Source organism: Perna viridis, chromosome 9 (assembly GCF_037379345.1).
Source record: "Perna viridis isolate PV_CMFRI_1.1 ecotype Kerala chromosome 9, ASM3737934v1, whole genome shotgun sequence".
NCBI lineage: Eukaryota > Metazoa > Mollusca > Bivalvia > Mytilida > Mytilidae > Perna > Perna viridis.
In genome coordinates this window covers 4,308,264-4,327,843 of record NC_142453.1, presented here as the reverse complement: position 1 = coordinate 4,327,843, position 19,580 = coordinate 4,308,264, and the positions used below count along the sequence as shown (strand labels likewise).

Sequence of the window (19,580 nt, the reverse complement as noted above, 5' to 3'; positions counted from 1 at the left end):
TCCAAACATTACATTAGTTTATATCAACAAAATCTGTAGAATTGATAAAAATGGACAGCAAATAATGAATCTTAATTTTAATCATATGGGTCCCACTATGCTTTAAATTATTTGTCAATTGCATGTGTGTGTGTCTGTAGTCAAAAGGGATTTTATGAAATGAATAAGTAATTATGAACCTTGGACAATAACCTTGTAGGGTTTTGAACCATCTCCAAGTTTGTGCATTATCATGTTCGCCTAAAATGAGGTAGAACTTGCCAAGTGTCATACTCCAGACACTTAAATTGTAAGTAATAAATTCCTGCCAGCCATGCATCATTTAGACGAAAAAATGACTACTGGTTGACCTGAAGTCAGAATAATGTTTCCGAGTTTGGCGCCATGACAACAGGCAAGTTACTACAGGCGAGTTGTTGTTCTTGTTGGTTAAGACATTACAATAAGCATGTTTTAATGTGTACAAATCAGTGTAAGGTCAATTGATCAACTGTCTTGTCCCAAAATGCATGAAATATATGCCACAGGACACTAATCTACAATTTATCTTGTGAGACCTAATAGTGATAATATGATCACAATGATTTTTTTTTGTGTTTGTCATTATTAACCAAACTTCTAATGAAACTTGATGAAACATTACTTCTCCAATGTTTCATTGAGATTTGTCTGCAGATATCTTCTGAACAGTACCACTCATTACCTAGGCCATTTTCTTTTGATAATTACTGTACTTTTTGAAATTAATTATTTAAAACTTAAAGTCTTTGATTTCAAAATGAGACATTACTAGCAACTAAGAAAATGTTAGAAACTATATAGCAACATTTTTTTAATTGTTTTCATGATATATCCGGTTGGTTTCTAGTGATACATTGTATAAGTATACAGCAACTTCTTACTCCAATATCCTATTATGATCATACAGCTGTCAGAGAAACAACATGACGATTTTATAAATTAATTTAAATAATTTCTATAACAAAAAATATTGCACAGCCATGGCATATTAAAAAAAAACAATTCTTCAAGCTTATCAACAAGATGTACACTGCACATAAAAAAATACATATAATTGTGTGTAAGTCAGCATGTTAAATTTTATAGTAGATACATATAAGTTGATATCTTAGAGAAAGCTACTAAATTATTACTAAATAGGTATCACTTACTGCAAAAGAAATTCCATTAATTTTCAGGACTAAAATATAACATTAAAATACATCAAAACCAGTCTATACCACACCCCACTATAATTAAAGGTTTTTGTCCAGTGAGGACAGATGTTCCTTTTCAAAAGTTCGAAACTAAAACAGATAGAAGAGGACTTGAGTCTTTAGAAGATATCAAAATTGCTACAAAGATCAATTCACACATTGAGCCAGGCTAATTTGTAGTTTAAGTTAAGGAACACTCTACAACATACTACAAAATATTCTGGCTCAAGCAAAATGCAGAAAACAAGTGTTGCAAATTAAGCCTTATAACATATATAAGGAGAACTTAATATACCTACTCCATTAATTTATAGAACTTTAAAAAATATACCACTGAAGTACAGTAAAATCCGTCTAAACCAAACCACCTTCTCGCTAAAGGTTTTGTCCACTTTAAACAGGTTTTCTATCACAAAAGTTCAAGATTGAAACAGACAGAAGAGGACTTGAGACTTCAGAAGATAATAAAGTTAAAGCTGTTTTTTTTTTCAGGGTTTGGATTAACAGATTTCACTTTTTATCATATTACTTTCATTTACTGAATAATGATTGCCGTTCAAACAATTTAATCATAAATGTGATAACTTGATAAATCATAGATATATATATATATATAAAAGGGAAATATATATCACAGGCAAAGATAAATTATTTTTAAATTTGTAAATGTATTATAAGTGTTTGTTTAAACCCTGTAATGCATACCCAATATCTCACATCTAGACCAATATCGCATACCGTAAATCACATGTACACCTCCACACCTATATCACACCCATAGACCTATACCACATACTTTATATCGCACCCCTTCACAGACAATACTTGAAGTTTGGTTGAAATATATGATATAATGAACATGACATGTTAAAATCTGTATCACATGGTGTATCAACCCTGGACATATATTGTGGGCTCTCCGGGGTGATATAGGACTCTCGGCTATAGGAGATACAGGATGTGATACAGATTTTGGCATGTAATATTCAATATGCCTCATCTATATGCAGCAACATACCAAATTTGAAATCAATCCATACATTTTTAGTCAAGATAACTACCACAAAATTTGGACAGACATGATTATTCTAACCTACTTGTTGAGTGGGGATATGATTTAAATAGGGAGATTGGGTCAAAAAGGCCAACAGGTATGGCCTAGCTGGACAGAAGAACAAAATAGGCATTCTAGTCACTGAAATCATCAACTTAGAACAGGGTCAAAGTCCTTTCCAGTCCACAGATCAGGAACAGGAAGGAAATATCGAGTCATTGCTGATAAAAATCTGTTTCTGTAAATATCGGGGGACACAACTGTTGGTAGTTTACCTAAAAAAATAAAGAGAGACAACATGTTATTGAATAATGGATACATGCAAATGATGTATAATATTGAGAGACCCAAAAAACCACCAATCTGAAAATATAATTTCACTTAAAGATGCTTTTGCTATTTGATAAGACCATTATTTGATCTCTGCATTACTGGATTTGATCAGACATTTTTCAATAGAATGTAATCAAAATGAGGTTTTTGACAGAGTTATCTACCCTTGAAATGTTCATTTTCAGTGAATTTCAATGAAATTATAACTCAATTAACCAAAATGATATGGAAAATCTTGTTTTTTTTCCTTGATTCTGATGGTGTAATGTAAAACTTATCCTTCAAAATAGTGGGTTTGTTTCATACAATGTTTCACCCACTGCCTCATTCTTACAGAGACTGACACTTAATAGGGTAAAACATAACAGCGGTTGATTTTTTATACAAACATTTTTAATCATCACTTAATGATGGGATAGGAGAGCAGAGCAAAAATGATATATTAAAGAATTAATCCGAAGTGTATAATTACTGGAACTCCATTACAGAAAATAACATTGTGGCATCTTTAATTTAGATCAAAATTACGTTTACCTTTTAAATCAACAAATGGTGGGAAGGACAATGTGATACTCACTATACAAAGTACCTTAAATATTTGGCTATCAGTTTTTGTAGTTCATGGAGTTGACAACTAGTAAGTAAATGTACTTAGTTTTCTTTTCAATGACTCCAACAAAAATAGTTAACATTTTGGAAGAAATTCATAATTATATGTAGATGCATCTAAAAGAAACCACAAAAATTGATAGGCTACAACCAGGTATATAATCACATAATTTTCAGAACAGAAATATTTGACAACAATAATTTACCTCCAGCAGATTTTATGATGGTTTCTAACTTCTTATCCCATGTGAATGTCCTAATGTAGTCTGTAATGAGAAACAATGCACAAACTTACTGAGAGCAAAAACAGTCACATTCATTATGATACACTGTGCTTCTAAAAAAGACATTGTAGGATTACAGGTACATGTAACTGTTTAGGATTGGTCACATAGAGGCTGATACATGTATCTATAAGACATTGTAGTATTCTAGGTACATGTATCTGGTAGGGTTGATCACATAGAGGCTGATACATGTATCTATAAGACACTGCAGTATTGTAGGTACATATATCTTGTAGGGTTGGTCACATAGAGGCCAATACATGTATCTATAAGACACTGTAGTATTGTAGGTACATGTTTGTGGTAGGGTTGGTCACATAGAGGCCGATACATGTTTCTATAAGACACTGTAGTATTTTAGGTACATGTATCTGGTACCGGTAGGTTAAGTTCCATATACAAGTATGACAAATGTCTTCAATACTGTATAGAGGCTATTTTTGTGGGAAGCCTTTTTGCGGTATTTTAGCTGACTGTCTAAAATTGCCACAAAAAATTTTGCAAAGTATTTATACTGGGTTTCAGTGCTCCGTGACCAACTAGCATGGGGAAAAATTAGAAATGCAAAGTTTTTTCATACATCTTTTTGCCTCAAAATTGCAAAATTTTACACCTGAAAAAATAACTTTCCATACAGTATAAAAAAACTGAGTACGAAAGAAAATTTGGACACTATAAAAAAGTTTTTTACATCACAATTCTATAAAAAAGAAACAGATTTGAAATTTTATTTTAAAATTTTGTCTATTATACTATTTATTTAATAATTAAGAAAATAAATTCTATCAAAGTTAAACTGACATTTCTCATTTCGTACAATAAACAAATACATTCAAGTTCATATACTAATTACATTAGCAATGGAGATACCACAAAACCAATAGATTACTTACCTATAATTCCAAGGACCAGTTCATTTTTGTTTTCATCCAGTCCAACCAGTAGGGAGTAATCCATGACAAGGTTTGTGGAGAGGAACTGTGAATCTCGGCTGATGACATTCATCAACAATGTTTTAGAATGTGGATAGATGTACAATGGTGACTCAATGCTTACTGTAAAAAGTTAGAAAACATTTTCCAAGAAATAATGAAGTTGTACTATATTTCAAAAGTCTGACTAACAATCGTTTCTAATTTTTTAACAAATAATACAAAATAATATGAATTACAGCAGTTTACTGGCCAAACCCAGGTCATTTTGTACAACCTGTTAAAAAAGAGAAGCATTCCTTGTACTTGTATTTCTAACTGTTATCAGTCCAAATAGTAAGAATTGAATCCTAATGAAACCATATTTGTATGGGATTTTTTTGCATCACTGAGTGTGGAGTAATTGACCCTCATGAAGTCACAAACAAGACCTAACTTGACAATGTGCTACAACTATTCTTTCAGTAAATATAAACATAGATTATACCAATTAACAAAATAGAAAAAAATTAAGTTATAGCAAGATTTAAATGCAATGTAGTTTATTTTTTCTTCCTTTCCCTTCAGTTCTTAATTAGTGAGTTTCATTAATGCCTCAGTAATTAATACAATTTTTTACATTTAACAAAAACTAAAACCAATGAGCAGGGAACAGTACATGAATAACATCTTTTACATTTAACAGTGCAAAAACTAAAACCAATGATCAGGGAACAGTACATGAATAATATCTTTTACATTTAACAATGCAAAAACTAAAACCAATGAGCAGGGAACAATACACGAATAACATCTTTTTACCAAGGCTAAAAAAAATACTCCTAGAACACAAGGAAGTTCACCAAGGTTTTCCAAGTTTGACAAATTTTACCTAGGAATTCCTAGTAAATCTATACTCACAATTAAGTAAATTGGTATCTAGGAGCACCTGTTCTTCATCTTGTTTCCCTGAGGTAGCAGCCAGTCTGTTCCTCTCTGAACCTTTCAGATCAAATGTCTAAAACAAAATTTTCAAGATTTATATCAAATAAAAATTCACAAAAACATGTAATGTGTTCTGTTACAGTAAAAAGCAAAGGTTGGAATGACATGAAATTATATGGAAAATACATGAATTCAGACTTGTCAATTTGCTCCAAATGACCCTAGATTTGTCTCTGAATACACTTCTGACATCAGAGAGACAATGTAATTTTACATTGTCAGGCCATAATTTTAAAAGTTAAGGAGAATTCAGTATGGAAACAATGGGAAATACATTTTTTCCTCAATGGCATCCACAAGTATAAACACATCTACTATGAAGACAAAATACCACCAGGTATATATCATATCAAAATGACAACAAACAAAGGTCACATCCTACAAAAAAGAACTAAAAGATACAACCATAAACCAAAAAACCTCATCGTGCTTTAATTATAATAATAGGAAGGGAGTTAAAGGCAACAAACAATTAATTAACTAATGACAAGACCATGAAGTATATAAAACAAATATGTACATATATCATAAAAATATAGGACTAATTTTTCAGGAGATACATGTAGAGTTCTCATACCTGTGATATTTTCCTTCCATAAAACAGATTCTCCATAACCAGTAAATCCTGCCTCATCCCAGCATTAGTATGTGTATTTCTAAATCCTATCCTGTAAACTCCTACTATCTTACCTAAAGCTGTCGGCTTCTATAATGAGATATACAATGGTCAATTCATATTCCAATGTTTAATTATTTTACACTCTGAGCTTCTGTCACCCATTGCTAGCATTCTATATTTCTTTCATGTGCTTAATCAAAAATTGAAATATATATAAAGAGTGCATATAATATTTGGAATTCATTTCCTATAAGGTTTTAAGTACTTCTCTGTCTAAGAATCAGGCAAAATGTATGTAAAATGTGGCACATGAAGAAAAAAAAGACAGAAATTTTATTGCATTAACCAAGTATTTAAACCTGATAACCTCCAGAAATAACCATCAAAGTGTTTATAAAATTTTCCCACACTTTTTCCGTATATAAGCAGTCAAAAAATATCAACATCACAGATACTTCAGGATAAATTCAAATAGCTTTTCAGTTGTTTTATAGATGTATTGAATATATTTGAGGCAAAAAAGACCAAATTGAGAATTATGATGTGCCACTCATTGCCTGATTCTTACACAGAATGGTACTTAAGGACTGCATTTAATATAAGGAATCCATTTATTATAAGGCATATTATTTTATAAGGAATTCATTTAATAAAGGAAAACGTAAGAATATTTTCAGTTTAAAGAATACATAAGGAATGTACAAGGTATGTCATGTATATAAGGTACAATTTTATTTTTTGAGCCGTGCCATAATTGGGTTGACAGCCTCTCGTGTGTAAGCCTTGACAATATTTAGCCAATAGACACATTTTGATTATATATGTATTTGTTTACAAGAAAATAGCATTTGTGCAGTAAGAGTTCAAAAGACAACAAACCCAATCATTATGTTATAATAACCTTGACAAGTCATGAAAAATACATTCTATTGATCACTAATTTTATTTGATTTGTAACAAGCTTTTTGATTGGTTAGTTCTCTTTGAGCAAGCCAGTTGATTTTGTATAAACAAATTTGGTATGGTTCTGTTATGTCATTAACATAACTTCTAGTCCCTTCTAACCTTCATCAAATGGACATTACCGGTAAGCTTCACAGCAATACTAAACAGTTGATAAAATCTAAATGAACATAAAGCTACACAGCAGTATTATACACATGCTTAAATTCAGCTCACCTGTTCCCCATAGGACTTGTGCATGAATATGAAATATTCTGGTCCAAATTTTTCAAACACATCAATCTCAGCACTAGACATTTGTTTCAGTATAAATCTTTGATCTAAAAAACAAAACAAGTCAATAAAATATTAGAATCATTAAAATTAAAAGTATCACATTCATAATATCATTTAGGATAGATCGTAATATCTATTCTATAAACTTTTTTATTTTCTGGTACAATGAACCAGTAGATGATATTAGATGAACATACTTAAAAGCGAGGATTTTAAATACTTGATTTAAAAGAGGTAGACCTAAGGTAAGTGATACAACTCTTACAAATCATTGGAATATTTGTATTCAGCATGTTACATCAATCTCATGTAAGAATCAAAGGTAACTTGGAATGATTTCATTCTGTTTCAAATGGAAGCTTGAGAGGCTTTGGTGAAATTAATATATGATACAAACATTTCAAAGAGTTATTTCCCTTATCCTAGATCTACCTCCTTAAGTTTCAATATTAGCAAATGTTATATGATTCTACGAGTTGTACTGGAAACTTATCTAGTTCTAAAATAATTGAATAACTATTACATATAATTGTTTTACCGACTTCCAATGAACACAACATATCTGATACTCCTTACTTTAACAGAAAATCTGAGGTCACTAAACAATCTTTCTGCTTATTTTAAAAAGACTAAAATTCAAATTTATTCATTTCTAAAGCACATCCTCCAGACCCCTGTTCAAAGTTTTTGTTAGAATAAAAGTTTGTATTTTTGCCATTTATATTTTTTTTATCAATATCCAATCTTCCCTGTAGAGAACTACACTGTTTATCCTTGGAGCATTCTTCAGTACTATGTACTATGATTTGTTTCAGAGCTAAATTTAGTTCTGAACAATTTGTTTTAAGCATTAATATCCAAACAAAAGACACACATACATGTTGGAACACTTACCATCAGTTTTGCAGAACTTTGATCCGGATTTTCCACCTTTAGCATCCCACATTTTACAGCGACTTAATGACCTTATAAACCTATGAACATAAATCAAAGGCATTAACGGAAATAGCTATTACTACAAGTGGCAAAAGCTCTTTGAATCAGCAACAAGTTTGAATTCCATACAATATTTCTTCATTCAATTTAAAAGATTCTTCTGAAAACTTATGAGCAGATTAAAGGCACTTACATTTCCTCTCCAGCAGGAAAGATTAACTTTCTCAACTTTCTGAACTGCTCAGCAAAATAAACTTTGCAGTAAAACTTGGCCATGTGATCAGCATATTCTAAAAATAGAATAACCATTTCTATAATAATAATCAGTTTGATAAGAACGAGAGTACAACTATGAGGCATTTAATCATTACATACATAGTGAGCACAAGAATACCACATCAAATAAATATACCGTGTAAGTGTTTTTTTTGTTTGTTTTTTTTTGTAGAAAATTTCACATTCTTCTACAAAAACTGGGTAAGGATTTTTTGGCATAATGTAATTTCTGCGGCAGACGAACTTTTCAACTTATATTGAAAATTAAGTCAACACAAAAAATAACCACTTATACTGTATCACCCAAGATGTAGTAAAGGGTATTGTCGTTTCTGAATGTGCTTTTCAGGTGTAACATCCTTTCCTAAAAATACTATGCACTCTATCATACTGAATACATTTCTGCATTCTAATTGTAAAAACAATTTCCAGTCCTTGTGAATTCTGTTAATATTCATTTCATCAAACCCTATGGAATATATTAATAATTTAGGTATTTAATTTTAAATAGTTTGTATCAATCTATAAATTTATTAATGGAACAAAATCTACATTTATGAGTCCCCATGAATTCTGTTATTCATTTTATTAGACCCTATGAAATATATTACTAATTTACATATTTAGACCTTCTTTACTTACGTAGTTCGATATGAGGTCCTGTAAACTGTTTATTTGACTTGTATTTATCAGAATCAGGAAGACTGGTGGTCAGGAAGGAAAAACCATCTTGTTCATCTACAATGAAAATCAACTCAAATAAAAACCAATACATTTTCATTGGCCTAACAGTAAATTTATAAACTATGATACTGTAAAGTAATAATTGTTGTGATGCTTTTATTACAGGAAAAATGTGACAAAACTGTTTTTTCCCAAAATCAAAGTTCTCCTTTCAGCTTTTGTGTCTTTTGGTACCATAGAAGTAGGATTTTTTCAATATCACATTAATTAAAATAACACTTTGATAGCAATAATTTTTGAGTTTACAGTAAAATGAAGCACCTGACCTCTTTTTATCAATTGTTTCTAGGAGTGTGTGAGTTACCAATATGTTCTATTCAAAGAGACAGAAGCATGTTGTTTTCTGAGAGCTGAAAAATATGGACAGGGGTCGATGTTGGCTTCAGAGACAATTTTTTTCTGCTTTTTTGCGGGATTCTGCTATTTCAAATCTGGATTTTACCGTTACGATTCTTTTTTTTACTGTATATTTACTTTCGATTTTGCCAATATCTGCTTTGTTTGTTTACCTCGTAATTCATCCCTGTAGCTTAAATGCCCCAAGTTCATTTTTAACTGTTTAATACATATGTTTTAGAATGACTTATTTATTCCTTTTTTATCAAATGTTTGATGACCAATGTTTTGTGAGTCAGTGCCACTCCCCTATCTTCATCTTCATGTGAAACTACAATACCATTTAATGATGACTCACCAGTGTCCCCACTTGCCGTCTCTAGTTTAGGGTTGTACCGTACTGAGTCCACTCGCGGTAACTTAGGACTACTTTCTTTATTCTTTACAAAGGACAGCATACTACCTGGAATCTTCTTAGCTAAAACATAAGGAATAGAGACCTGAAACCACATTATTACTCTTACAATACTATGTCTTGGAAGACTAATATGCAACTACCAAATTATTGTTTTCAAACCATAATATAAAATTTCCTCAAAATCCATTGAACTGTTTTGATGGAGCATATAGATGGATAGACTGAAATGGTATTTCTAATATACTTTAATTGTTGGAGTATAAAAAGATAATCCTGAGTGAGCAAATTTATTTCCTACTACTAACACACATGATTTTTAGAGGGTCAACAAAGTGGCTATTGGAAAAACTTGAATTTAATAAAAAAAATATAAAGAGAACTGTAATGGTAAAATCTTGATTTGAAAAAGGAATAAAATTATGTTAAAATAATTTTAGTTGATAATGCCCAAAATGTACAAAAAAAAAGTGTCTAAATACAAAACCTGCACACAATATGTCAGATCTTACATAGGAGATAAAACCTGCAGGAGTGTAATAAATATTTAATTATCAAATAGGTTTTTTATTTTTGAGGTAACACTTACAATTCTCTGTTAAATCTTCATCAACTGGCTTACTTTCTTTATTACCACTGAAATAAATTTTAGAAGTTTTAGGTGTAAGTGTTTGTAAGAATCAGGCAAAATGGAAAAAATCAGAATCATGCATGTCAAAAACTCACCGATCTGACAATAAAATATCACTCAAGGATACTTTCTCTATTTAAAAAGACCATTATTTGATCTCTGCATCACTGGTTTTGATCAGAAATTGTACAATAGAATTTTAGAAAAATGATGTTTTAAACAGAGTTATCTGCCCTAGATATGTTCATTTTCAGTGCATTTCAATGAAATTATATCCCAATGCACCAACATGATTTGGAAAACATTTTCTTCATTCCTCGATTCTGATGGTGCAACTAGGAAAATTACACTATCAAAATAATCGGTTTATTCATACCATGTTTCACCATTAACTGATTCTTATAGAGATTGTCACTTAACTAACAAAAATAGTTTAAGAATCTTCTGTTAAGATACATAGAATGGTGATGAGAGATAAATTTTGAATGGTTTTTAACCTAAGAAATTAAAACGACAGAAAACTTATGTAGTGCATTTTACACAACTTTCACATAAAAAACTTCCTTCATCTCACTGAATCAGCACTATAAAGTATACAATGATTGCTTCTAGGGTGAACCAAATAAATTTTAGCAATAAAATGTTCACATTTGTCACAACTTTTTTTGTACCTGCTTGATTTTTACATAGTTCTGTACTTAAACCACTTTGGGTGCTTTCCATTATATAATTTGTTCCACATGAACCACAGATTCTTGGTGTACACTCAGTGGTTTATCTCAGATGACTTACCAAACAATATGGAAGCAGAATTAGTGAAACAAATAATGTTAACAAGGCAATAGTAGTTTTTACATATATCCCTGATACTTTCAGTCCTTTCTGATTGTTACATGGATCTGTACTTGTAACACCATGTAAGAAATGTAAATCTTACCTTATTTTTTGAGATGAAGTTAGAGATGACTGGATTTCCAGTAGTCTTTGTTGATAATCATAGGAACTAGAAGGAAAGCAAAATATCTGTTAAGTCTCAATAGAGTGAACCCCTTAACTGGAAATCTGTCTGAATCGTACCCTAAATAAACTGGAAATCAGAATCTCCAAGATATCAGCCAAAATGTTTCTCTTAATGTTTCAATGGTAACTCCATATAACAATATGCACTAATTAATCCACGAATGCTAGATCATTTGAAAAAAATACAATCATTTCATTCACCATTAGGCATAATCATAATAGGCCTAGTGGTTGTCAGTAATTGAGCCAAATGATAAATAATTATGACTTCTGAACTACATACCTAAGTCCATAAGCTATTATAGAGCTTGGTTCTAAGTCATATATAACAACAGGGACTCTGTAACAAGTTGGTAACAGGTGGTGTTCTCTGCAATCACTGAAAAATGCCAGAAAAATACCAATATCTCAAGAATTAACAATGCTGACAAAAAAGGAAATATTTCATACTAATTTTATAAAGCATCTTTCTTTAAGAATCTGAGTATCAGATACTATTTGTTCATTGGTTTATGTTAATTCTTCATTATGATGTAATTGTTAACTATATTCACAGAAATTTTAAACAAAATATTTCCCCAAACAAAACAACCACATAGTCTAGATTTATAAAAGGAATGGTAAGGGAGGTAACCAATCACATATACTTACAATGGGAATGGTAAGGGAGGTAACCCACTCCCAGACAGGAAGTTGGTAATAGTTTTCTTCATTATACCACTGATTCTTTCTACCTGCTGACTGTCCGTGAAATCATCTGAAATAAGGAATCAAGTTTGAATGAATTAGGGTAAACCTGGAGACATAGTTGTACTAGAGCACATTGTACAATCATAACCCATAATTAAAACATAGCAAACAATGAAATCATAAGAAAGTGTCTGTAAAACTTTAAAAAAAATATAAAAAAAAACCAGTCAAATTGTTTTGGATATTGAATTGAATGACATTCAATTGTTCAAAAGATTTATCCCCTGAAATTATCCATTGGAATAGTCTAATACCAACTATACAATTTATTATTCCTTGGATAAATCTAATGTCATTGGATGATAAGTTGTATAGATTGTACTAGACTTATCCAGTTGATAACTTCTGTTCCAGGGATAAATCTGTCAAACAACCGGACCCTGGTGGAAAAAACGAAGGTGGAGAAAGTATATCATCCTTATTTACATGTATGTCATTTATGTATAAACTGTCTGTAATAAGTTGAAATGATTTTCATGTTTTTATTGGAGTCTGAGTTACTCATTTTCTTTTGTTAATTTTAATGTATTATATTAGTTATTTTATGTTCTTTGTTGTGTTTGTTTTCAATGTCTGGTCTTTGTCCCTAGATTACATTCTTTTGATTTCAGCTATAATCTTGGTCCCCTTGAATACTCTTTCATAAAATTATATAATTAATAATCCAGTACCATATCTTTTGCCACTCTCTTTCCTATTTTTCACTTTCTTTTCAGTATCAAATTTCTCAACTGGTACGTCATTTGAAGCTGCCATGGTAACCTGTCCACTACCCTCACTTGAAAATACAGTAATAGATGGCTGTCTTACTTCATCATTGTTTGATACTGGTTTAGACTCTTCTTTCTCTGAATCTAATAATTAAAACAACCATAAGCAGAATACTGACTAAATATAAATGGTCACAATTGGGATTCTAGATTTGAAGAGCAAACAGTACTTATGTAGCTTTTTATATTCATAGCATTTAACAGCAGAACATTTCTTCATCAAGGTTTAAAATATAATGCAGGTTGGTTTCTAATACAATTATTTGTCTAAAACTTATCTTCAGTAGAACATACCGAGAGTCCACAGAATTTGAGAATTGACCAATTAACTTATCTTGTGTAATCTACAGTAGAACATACCGAGAGTCCACAGAATTAGAGAATTGACCAATTAACTTATCTTGTGTAATCTACAGTAGAACATAATGAGAGTCCACAGAATTAGAGAATTGACCAATTAACTTATCTTGTGTAATCTACAGTAGAACATACCGAGAGTCCACAGAATTAGAGAATTGACCAATTAACTTATCTTGTGTAATCTACAGTAGAACATAATGAGAGTCCACAGAATTAGAGAATTGACCAATTAACTTATCTTGTGTAATCTACAGTAGAACATACCGAGAGTCCACAGAATTAGAGAATTGACCTATGAACTTACCTTGTGTAATCTACAGTAGAACATAATGAGAGTCCACAGAATTAGAGAATTGACCTATGAACTTACCTTGTGTAATCTACAGTAGAACATAATGAAAGTCCACAGAATTAGAGAATTGACCTATGAACTCATCTTGTGTAATCTACAGTAGAACATAATGAGAGTCCACAGAATTAGAGAATTGACCTATGAACTCATCTTGTGTAATCTACAGTAGAACATAATGAAAGTCACCTATGAACTTACCTTGTGTAATCTACAGTAGAACATAATGAAAGTCCACAGAATTAGAGAATTGACCTATGAATTACCTTGTGTAATCTACAGTAGAACATAATGAAAGTCCACAGAATTAGAGAATTGACCTATGAACTTACCTTGTGTAATCTACAGTAGAACATAATGAGAGTCCACAGAATTAGAGAATTGACCAATTAACTTATCTTGTGCAATCTACAGTAGAACATAATGAGAGTCACTGGTCAATTAACTTGCCTTGGGCTATCTTCAGTAGAACATAGTGAGAGTCGACAGAATCAGAGAATTGATCACTGAACTGCTTTATACCTGCTGAGATACCAGGAGTTACACTGTAGATACCACTCTCTGCTAAAACATCTAAAATATAGCAGATTATATTTAAGTTTTTGATAACTTCCTAGTTCCTTCAATCAAGTAATTTAATATCAAATAATAATAAGTGACACTGTCTTTGAAAGCAAAACACAAAAGTTGCTAAAACCTGCAAATGGTTGAATTCAGCCGATTATCATTGAAAGCCAACAATTTTCAAAATTTTGACAATTGTGGCAGCTTTTAAAAAAAATGTTTACTCCTGTGATGTCAGCAGGTCAAGAACAGCCATGTGAGATACTATTAAATACTGGTATTACCTGCATAGATTTTTTCTCTCCATTTTTTATGGTTTTGTTTTGTTGGCCATTATGAACTGAGCAGTCATTTTGAAACTTCAAAAGTTGCATGCACACCCCCTGAGCTTGCTTCATTGTTAAGACAAGGAGCAGTCTCAGAGAAATCGCCAGGACATCTGTACGTTCAGGAAAACACAGTAAAAACAATAAGTCACTTTGGCGACTTAGTTATCAAATTATTGCTCAGGCAATACCATTCAAAAACTAGATGTGAAAGTATAACAAAAACACAAGTGCTCAAGCTTTATATCAGTTAAGTGTCTTTCTTCGTTTGGAAAATCCAGTAACACACTTTAGTAGTGGTTAAACCTTTAAGTTGGATTATCTCCCTTTGGGGTCCTCCAAAAAGTAACCATATTCCTTTTTGCACGTCTACAGAATTTTATGATACCCAACCTTCCTATAAAAATTTCATCAAAATCCCTTGAACTGTGTAGGAGGAGTTGTGCTGACCAAATTTTAACATGTCAAACCCTGAAGTGATTATTTCTCTTTAGAGTCCTCTGACAGTAACTATATTCCTTCATGCATATCTAAATATGATGTCCAACCTACCTATAAAATTTAATCAAAATCCCTTGAGCCATAAAGGAAGAGTTGCGCTGACAAGTTTTGAACATGTAAAACCCTTAAGTTGGATTACCAGTATCTCCCTTTGGAGTCCTCCATCAATTGTCATATTCCTTCATGCAAATCTACCGATGATGCCTATACTTTCTAAAATTCATGCAAATCTACCGATGATGCCTATACTTTCTAAAAATTTTATCAAAACTCTTTGAGCTGTTAAGGAGTTGTGCTGACATGTTTTTACTTGTACAACCCTTAATCTTCCTTTAGAGTCCTCACACAGTAACTTTATTCCTTTGCACATCTACATATTTTGCCCAATTTTCCTATAAAATTTCATTAAAATTCCTTGAGTGGTTTAGGAGGAGACAGACTGGGTGATTCCTATATACCCCCCAAACTTTGTTAGTGGGGGGAGGGGGTATGATAAAGTGTTGAAAAAAAATTGTGGACATTTTATTAAAAATAGTTAAACTGTAGGGAGAAAAATCTGGAAACGTCCATTTTTTTTAAAAATATCTAAGTCCAATATTGTAACATGTGACTGAATCAGTGTGAACTTCCTTTGTTAGTAAAAACTTACATGACTGGTCAATAGCAATGAACTCAGATTACTTTGTCAATAAAAACATGATTAGTAAAAAGCACTTTGTAAGTAAAAACTTACATGATTGGTCAATAGCAATAGACTCAGATTCTGCAGGGGGTATCTCTGAAAAATATACATGTACACAATTTAACAATATTTTTAAGAAATTGTTTTCAAGCTTGTGTTAAAAAAGTTTCCACATCATCAAAATTCCTTAAAAAAAGATTACTCTTTCATATAAATATGTGACGAAATTAAAAGGAAATCTTAATTATTTTAATGTTAACTGCTTTTCTCAATGGGAATAGTTGAGCATACAGGGATCTCTCATTGACATGATATCTAGTAGGAAGCTAATTGTATACAATCAAGGATCTTCCCTTGAAATATTACCCTACCAGTGCACCTGGTCCATGCTCCCAGTTTTTAGTGGAGTCTGAGTTGCTCATTTGCTTTTGTTACTTTGTATATATGATTTTAGTTACTTTGTGTTCTTTGTTGTGTATGTCTGTTTTCCATGTCTGGTCTTTGTCCCTGGATTGCATTCTTTTGATTACTGCTATAACCTTGGTTCCCTTGTTTACTCTTACTCATCCAGTAGGAAGCTAGTTGTAGACAATCAAGGATATTCCCTTGACATGATATCCAGTAGGAAGCTAGTTGTAGACAATCAAGGATATTTCCTTGACATGATATTCAGTAGGAAGCTAGTTGTAGACAATCAAGGATATTCCCTTGACATGATATTCAGTAGGAAGCTAGTTGTATAACAATAAAGAATCTTCCCTTGACATGATATCTAGTGTGACAGCTTCTCACACTGTGTTACATGAACTGCATGAAGAATAGCAATCTGCACCAAAATAAGCACTTTTTTTCTCAAAATCCATAATAGCATACTGTTAAAGTTTTAATTTTCGATGTGAAAAAAGTAACCACGCAATTAATTATACACTCTGTATAAAGCTTATCATTTATTTAATCCAGGAAAATTGATATCCGTGAATATGTTCACTTGACAAAATCCATGAAAATTAGGAACCGCAAAATTAATACAGTATCACACAAAACACCAGAGATATGATACATGATCCAGTACATAACTCATAATTAAAGGATTTATTTAATTTTTACAGTTAAATTTGAAATAATTAAATATTTTAAACCTATTTAATTCATTCAAAATATGACAAAACAATGAAGTGAACTTATACAATAATGAAACAAGATGCATGGTATAAGACCGGCACATGCTAATGATTCACACATTTCAAGCACATACTTGACATTCACATGATTCACACATTGCAAGCACATCCTTGACATTCTTATGATTCACACAATGCAAGCACATACCTGACATTCTTATGATTCACAAATAGCAAGCACATCCTTGACATTCTTATGATTCACACAATGCAAGCACATCCTTGACATTCTTATGATTCACACAATGCAAGCACATACCTGACATTCTTATGATTCACAAATAGCAAGCACATACTTGACATTCACATGTAAAATCAGTTCATGTAAATTTTAGAATTTCCATTGTAACGAGTCTAATATACATTTAATATTATATTAAATTCATCTTAAAGTATTGTATTTTGTTAAAAATAAAACAAATATAAAACATTGGTAATTAAATGATGTTTGAATTTATTGCATTTCGTATATATGTGTTAAAATTGACGATCAAACAAAAAATAATCTGTGAAATATTTTACTGCTCAGCAGTCACATGATGGGATCACTGGTTCAATGAATCAGTTTAATGGATCGATGACTAATCAGAAACTGAAGGGAATTATTGTTGCTTGGATCTGCTCAATCAAAATTAAATTACTAGTTAATCTAGTTTTTGATATAAAGTGTTTTATTATAAACATGTTCAGTCTGCTTCAATCAATTTAGAAAACATAAAAATCTATGAACAGCCTTACCTGATCTTGGAATGACATCACCAGACCAGGACTCCAGTAAATTAACTGAACCAATCTAAAGATAAATATGAAATAAAGATGCTATAAATCCAACCAATGTTCTCTTAATGGGAGCATGAGATCAAACAAATAACTTCCAGTACAGCAAAAGCGTTTTTATGCTTATACACTACTAGAAATACCCTTACAGCCGTACCTTCAATTCATAAGTTTAAATGAGTTCTAATTGAACACTGGAGATACAATTAATAATTTAGAAACAATAACAAGAAATGAGCTTACTGAGTTAGTCCTCTGGCTTTCTAAGTCAGTCTGTCCAGCATATGACATTGCTCTCTGTTTTTCAATTTCTACCAGTAGGTCCTGCATCACTGGCTTGGCAGCATTCGACTGGCTACGTTCTTTCTGTGTGGCACCAACTGGGTTTTTGTCACCTTCATTTAACAAGACTGGTGTCGAGGTATATGGTTGAGAACCTGAAGACTGAGGTCCATAGTGTTCATCCTGAATGTTCAAAGATTTTTCAAGTTGAATATCAACTATTGGAATGTCATCCACTTTTGGTTCCTCAGAGGAAACCCGGTCACTTGAATTTCCTATACAATTCGAAGTACCAGATAACTTTCTTTTTGGTTCTACTGATTCCTTAACAGGCAACAGGGATCCAGATGCATCTTTCTTGATCTGCATCCCTGTTTCTTTCACAGATGAATTGGAACCAGAAACATCTTTTCTACTTGACTCTCCACCTGATTGAGTACTGTCCTTTTCTTTCTTTGACTGAGATGTTCTAGCCTTTTTGTGTTGTGAGTACAACTCTTGCATTCTGTGAAAAAAAAAATTATGGAGTTCAAAACTTTAAATGTGTATAGTAAATAAAATAGTGCAAAGAATTCCCTTTGAAAATGGCACTTTTCATGTAAATGTGACAAATAAACTATAATGAAAAGAAACAGTTCAGTCGGACTTATCACCACAAATGTGGCATGGATACAGAAATGTTGGCTTCATTATCAAAACAATATACTTATTATGTCTTTGTAACTCAACAGAAAGCATCTTTACAAACTACCATAAATTCAAAATCAATATTATGTTTTTGTTATTGCAAAAAAGTCTGCAGGTTTTTACAGATTTTTTTTAACATTTTAGAACCCAGATTATAACCAAAAAAAAAAGAAAAAAGTCACTATGATAAAGTCCAAATACATGTAGTTTTCCTGATTTTTTTAACATTACAGAGCCTGATTTTAATATACAAATAGTACTGCAAAAAACTGAAATGTACACTCCTAAATTCTTAAACTAAGCTCAGACAAAGTGGTGGTATTTTTTTGAATGAGATTTCAACAAAAGAAAAAATAAGGATAAACTCACTTTGATCTCCAGTTGATGTCAGCATCTGCAAGAAATCTCATCATCTTTAGTGAGTCATCATACAGACTAAAAAACTCTACTGGATCTTCTGGAAAGTAAAAAACAACAAAATATGGCATGCTTCATTGTACTAAGAATACCCCCACCCAACCATGTAGGTCAAAGCTAGGAAAGGGAATCACGGACAAAATATTGCTTGATTCATTTTACTAAGAATACCCCCACCCAACCATGTAGGTCAAAGCTGGGAAAGAGAATCATGGACAAAATATGGCATGCTTCATAGTACTAAGAATATCCCCACCCAACCATGTAGGTCAAAGCTGGGAAAGAGAATCACGGACAAAATA

The 19,580-nt window shown here is 31.7% G+C and overlaps 1 protein-coding gene across 5 annotated transcripts in view; it reads right to left on the bottom strand.

Moving 5' to 3' along the window:
- Positions 1 to 815: 815 nt before the first annotated feature.
- LOC148606185 (1-phosphatidylinositol 3-phosphate 5-kinase-like) overlaps positions 816 to 19,580 on the bottom strand; it is a 52,445-nt gene continuing 33,680 nt past the window's right edge. For 3 of the 5 annotated variants that reach the window (XM_088547184.1, XM_088547185.1, XM_088547188.1), the window contains 20 exons: positions 19,231 to 19,318; positions 18,136 to 18,679; positions 17,854 to 17,908; positions 15,986 to 16,030; positions 14,312 to 14,434; positions 13,054 to 13,236; positions 12,284 to 12,389; positions 11,916 to 12,011; positions 11,550 to 11,615; positions 10,571 to 10,617; positions 9,925 to 10,044; positions 9,129 to 9,224; positions 8,404 to 8,500; positions 8,169 to 8,248; positions 7,215 to 7,318; positions 5,994 to 6,122; positions 5,333 to 5,429; positions 4,394 to 4,555; positions 3,420 to 3,479; positions 816 to 2,546 (listed from right to left, as the gene is read on the bottom strand). In XM_088547184.1, the coding sequence (XP_088403310.1) occupies positions 2,422 to 2,546; positions 3,420 to 3,479; positions 4,394 to 4,555; positions 5,333 to 5,429; positions 5,994 to 6,122; positions 7,215 to 7,318; positions 8,169 to 8,248; positions 8,404 to 8,500; positions 9,129 to 9,224; positions 9,925 to 10,044; positions 10,571 to 10,617; positions 11,550 to 11,615; positions 11,916 to 12,011; positions 12,284 to 12,389; positions 13,054 to 13,236; positions 14,312 to 14,434; positions 15,986 to 16,030; positions 17,854 to 17,908; positions 18,136 to 18,679; positions 19,231 to 19,318 (2,423 nt within the window). In that variant the 3' untranslated portion in view covers positions 816 to 2,421. The remainder of the gene's footprint in view (positions 2,547 to 3,419; positions 3,480 to 4,393; positions 4,556 to 5,332; positions 5,430 to 5,993; positions 6,123 to 7,214; positions 7,319 to 8,168; positions 8,249 to 8,403; positions 8,501 to 9,128; positions 9,225 to 9,924; positions 10,045 to 10,570; positions 10,618 to 11,549; positions 11,616 to 11,915; positions 12,012 to 12,283; positions 12,390 to 13,053; positions 13,237 to 14,311; positions 14,435 to 15,985; positions 16,031 to 17,853; positions 17,909 to 18,135; positions 18,680 to 19,230; positions 19,319 to 19,580) is intronic. The other 2 variants (XM_088547186.1, XM_088547187.1) reach the window with 2 other exon arrangements.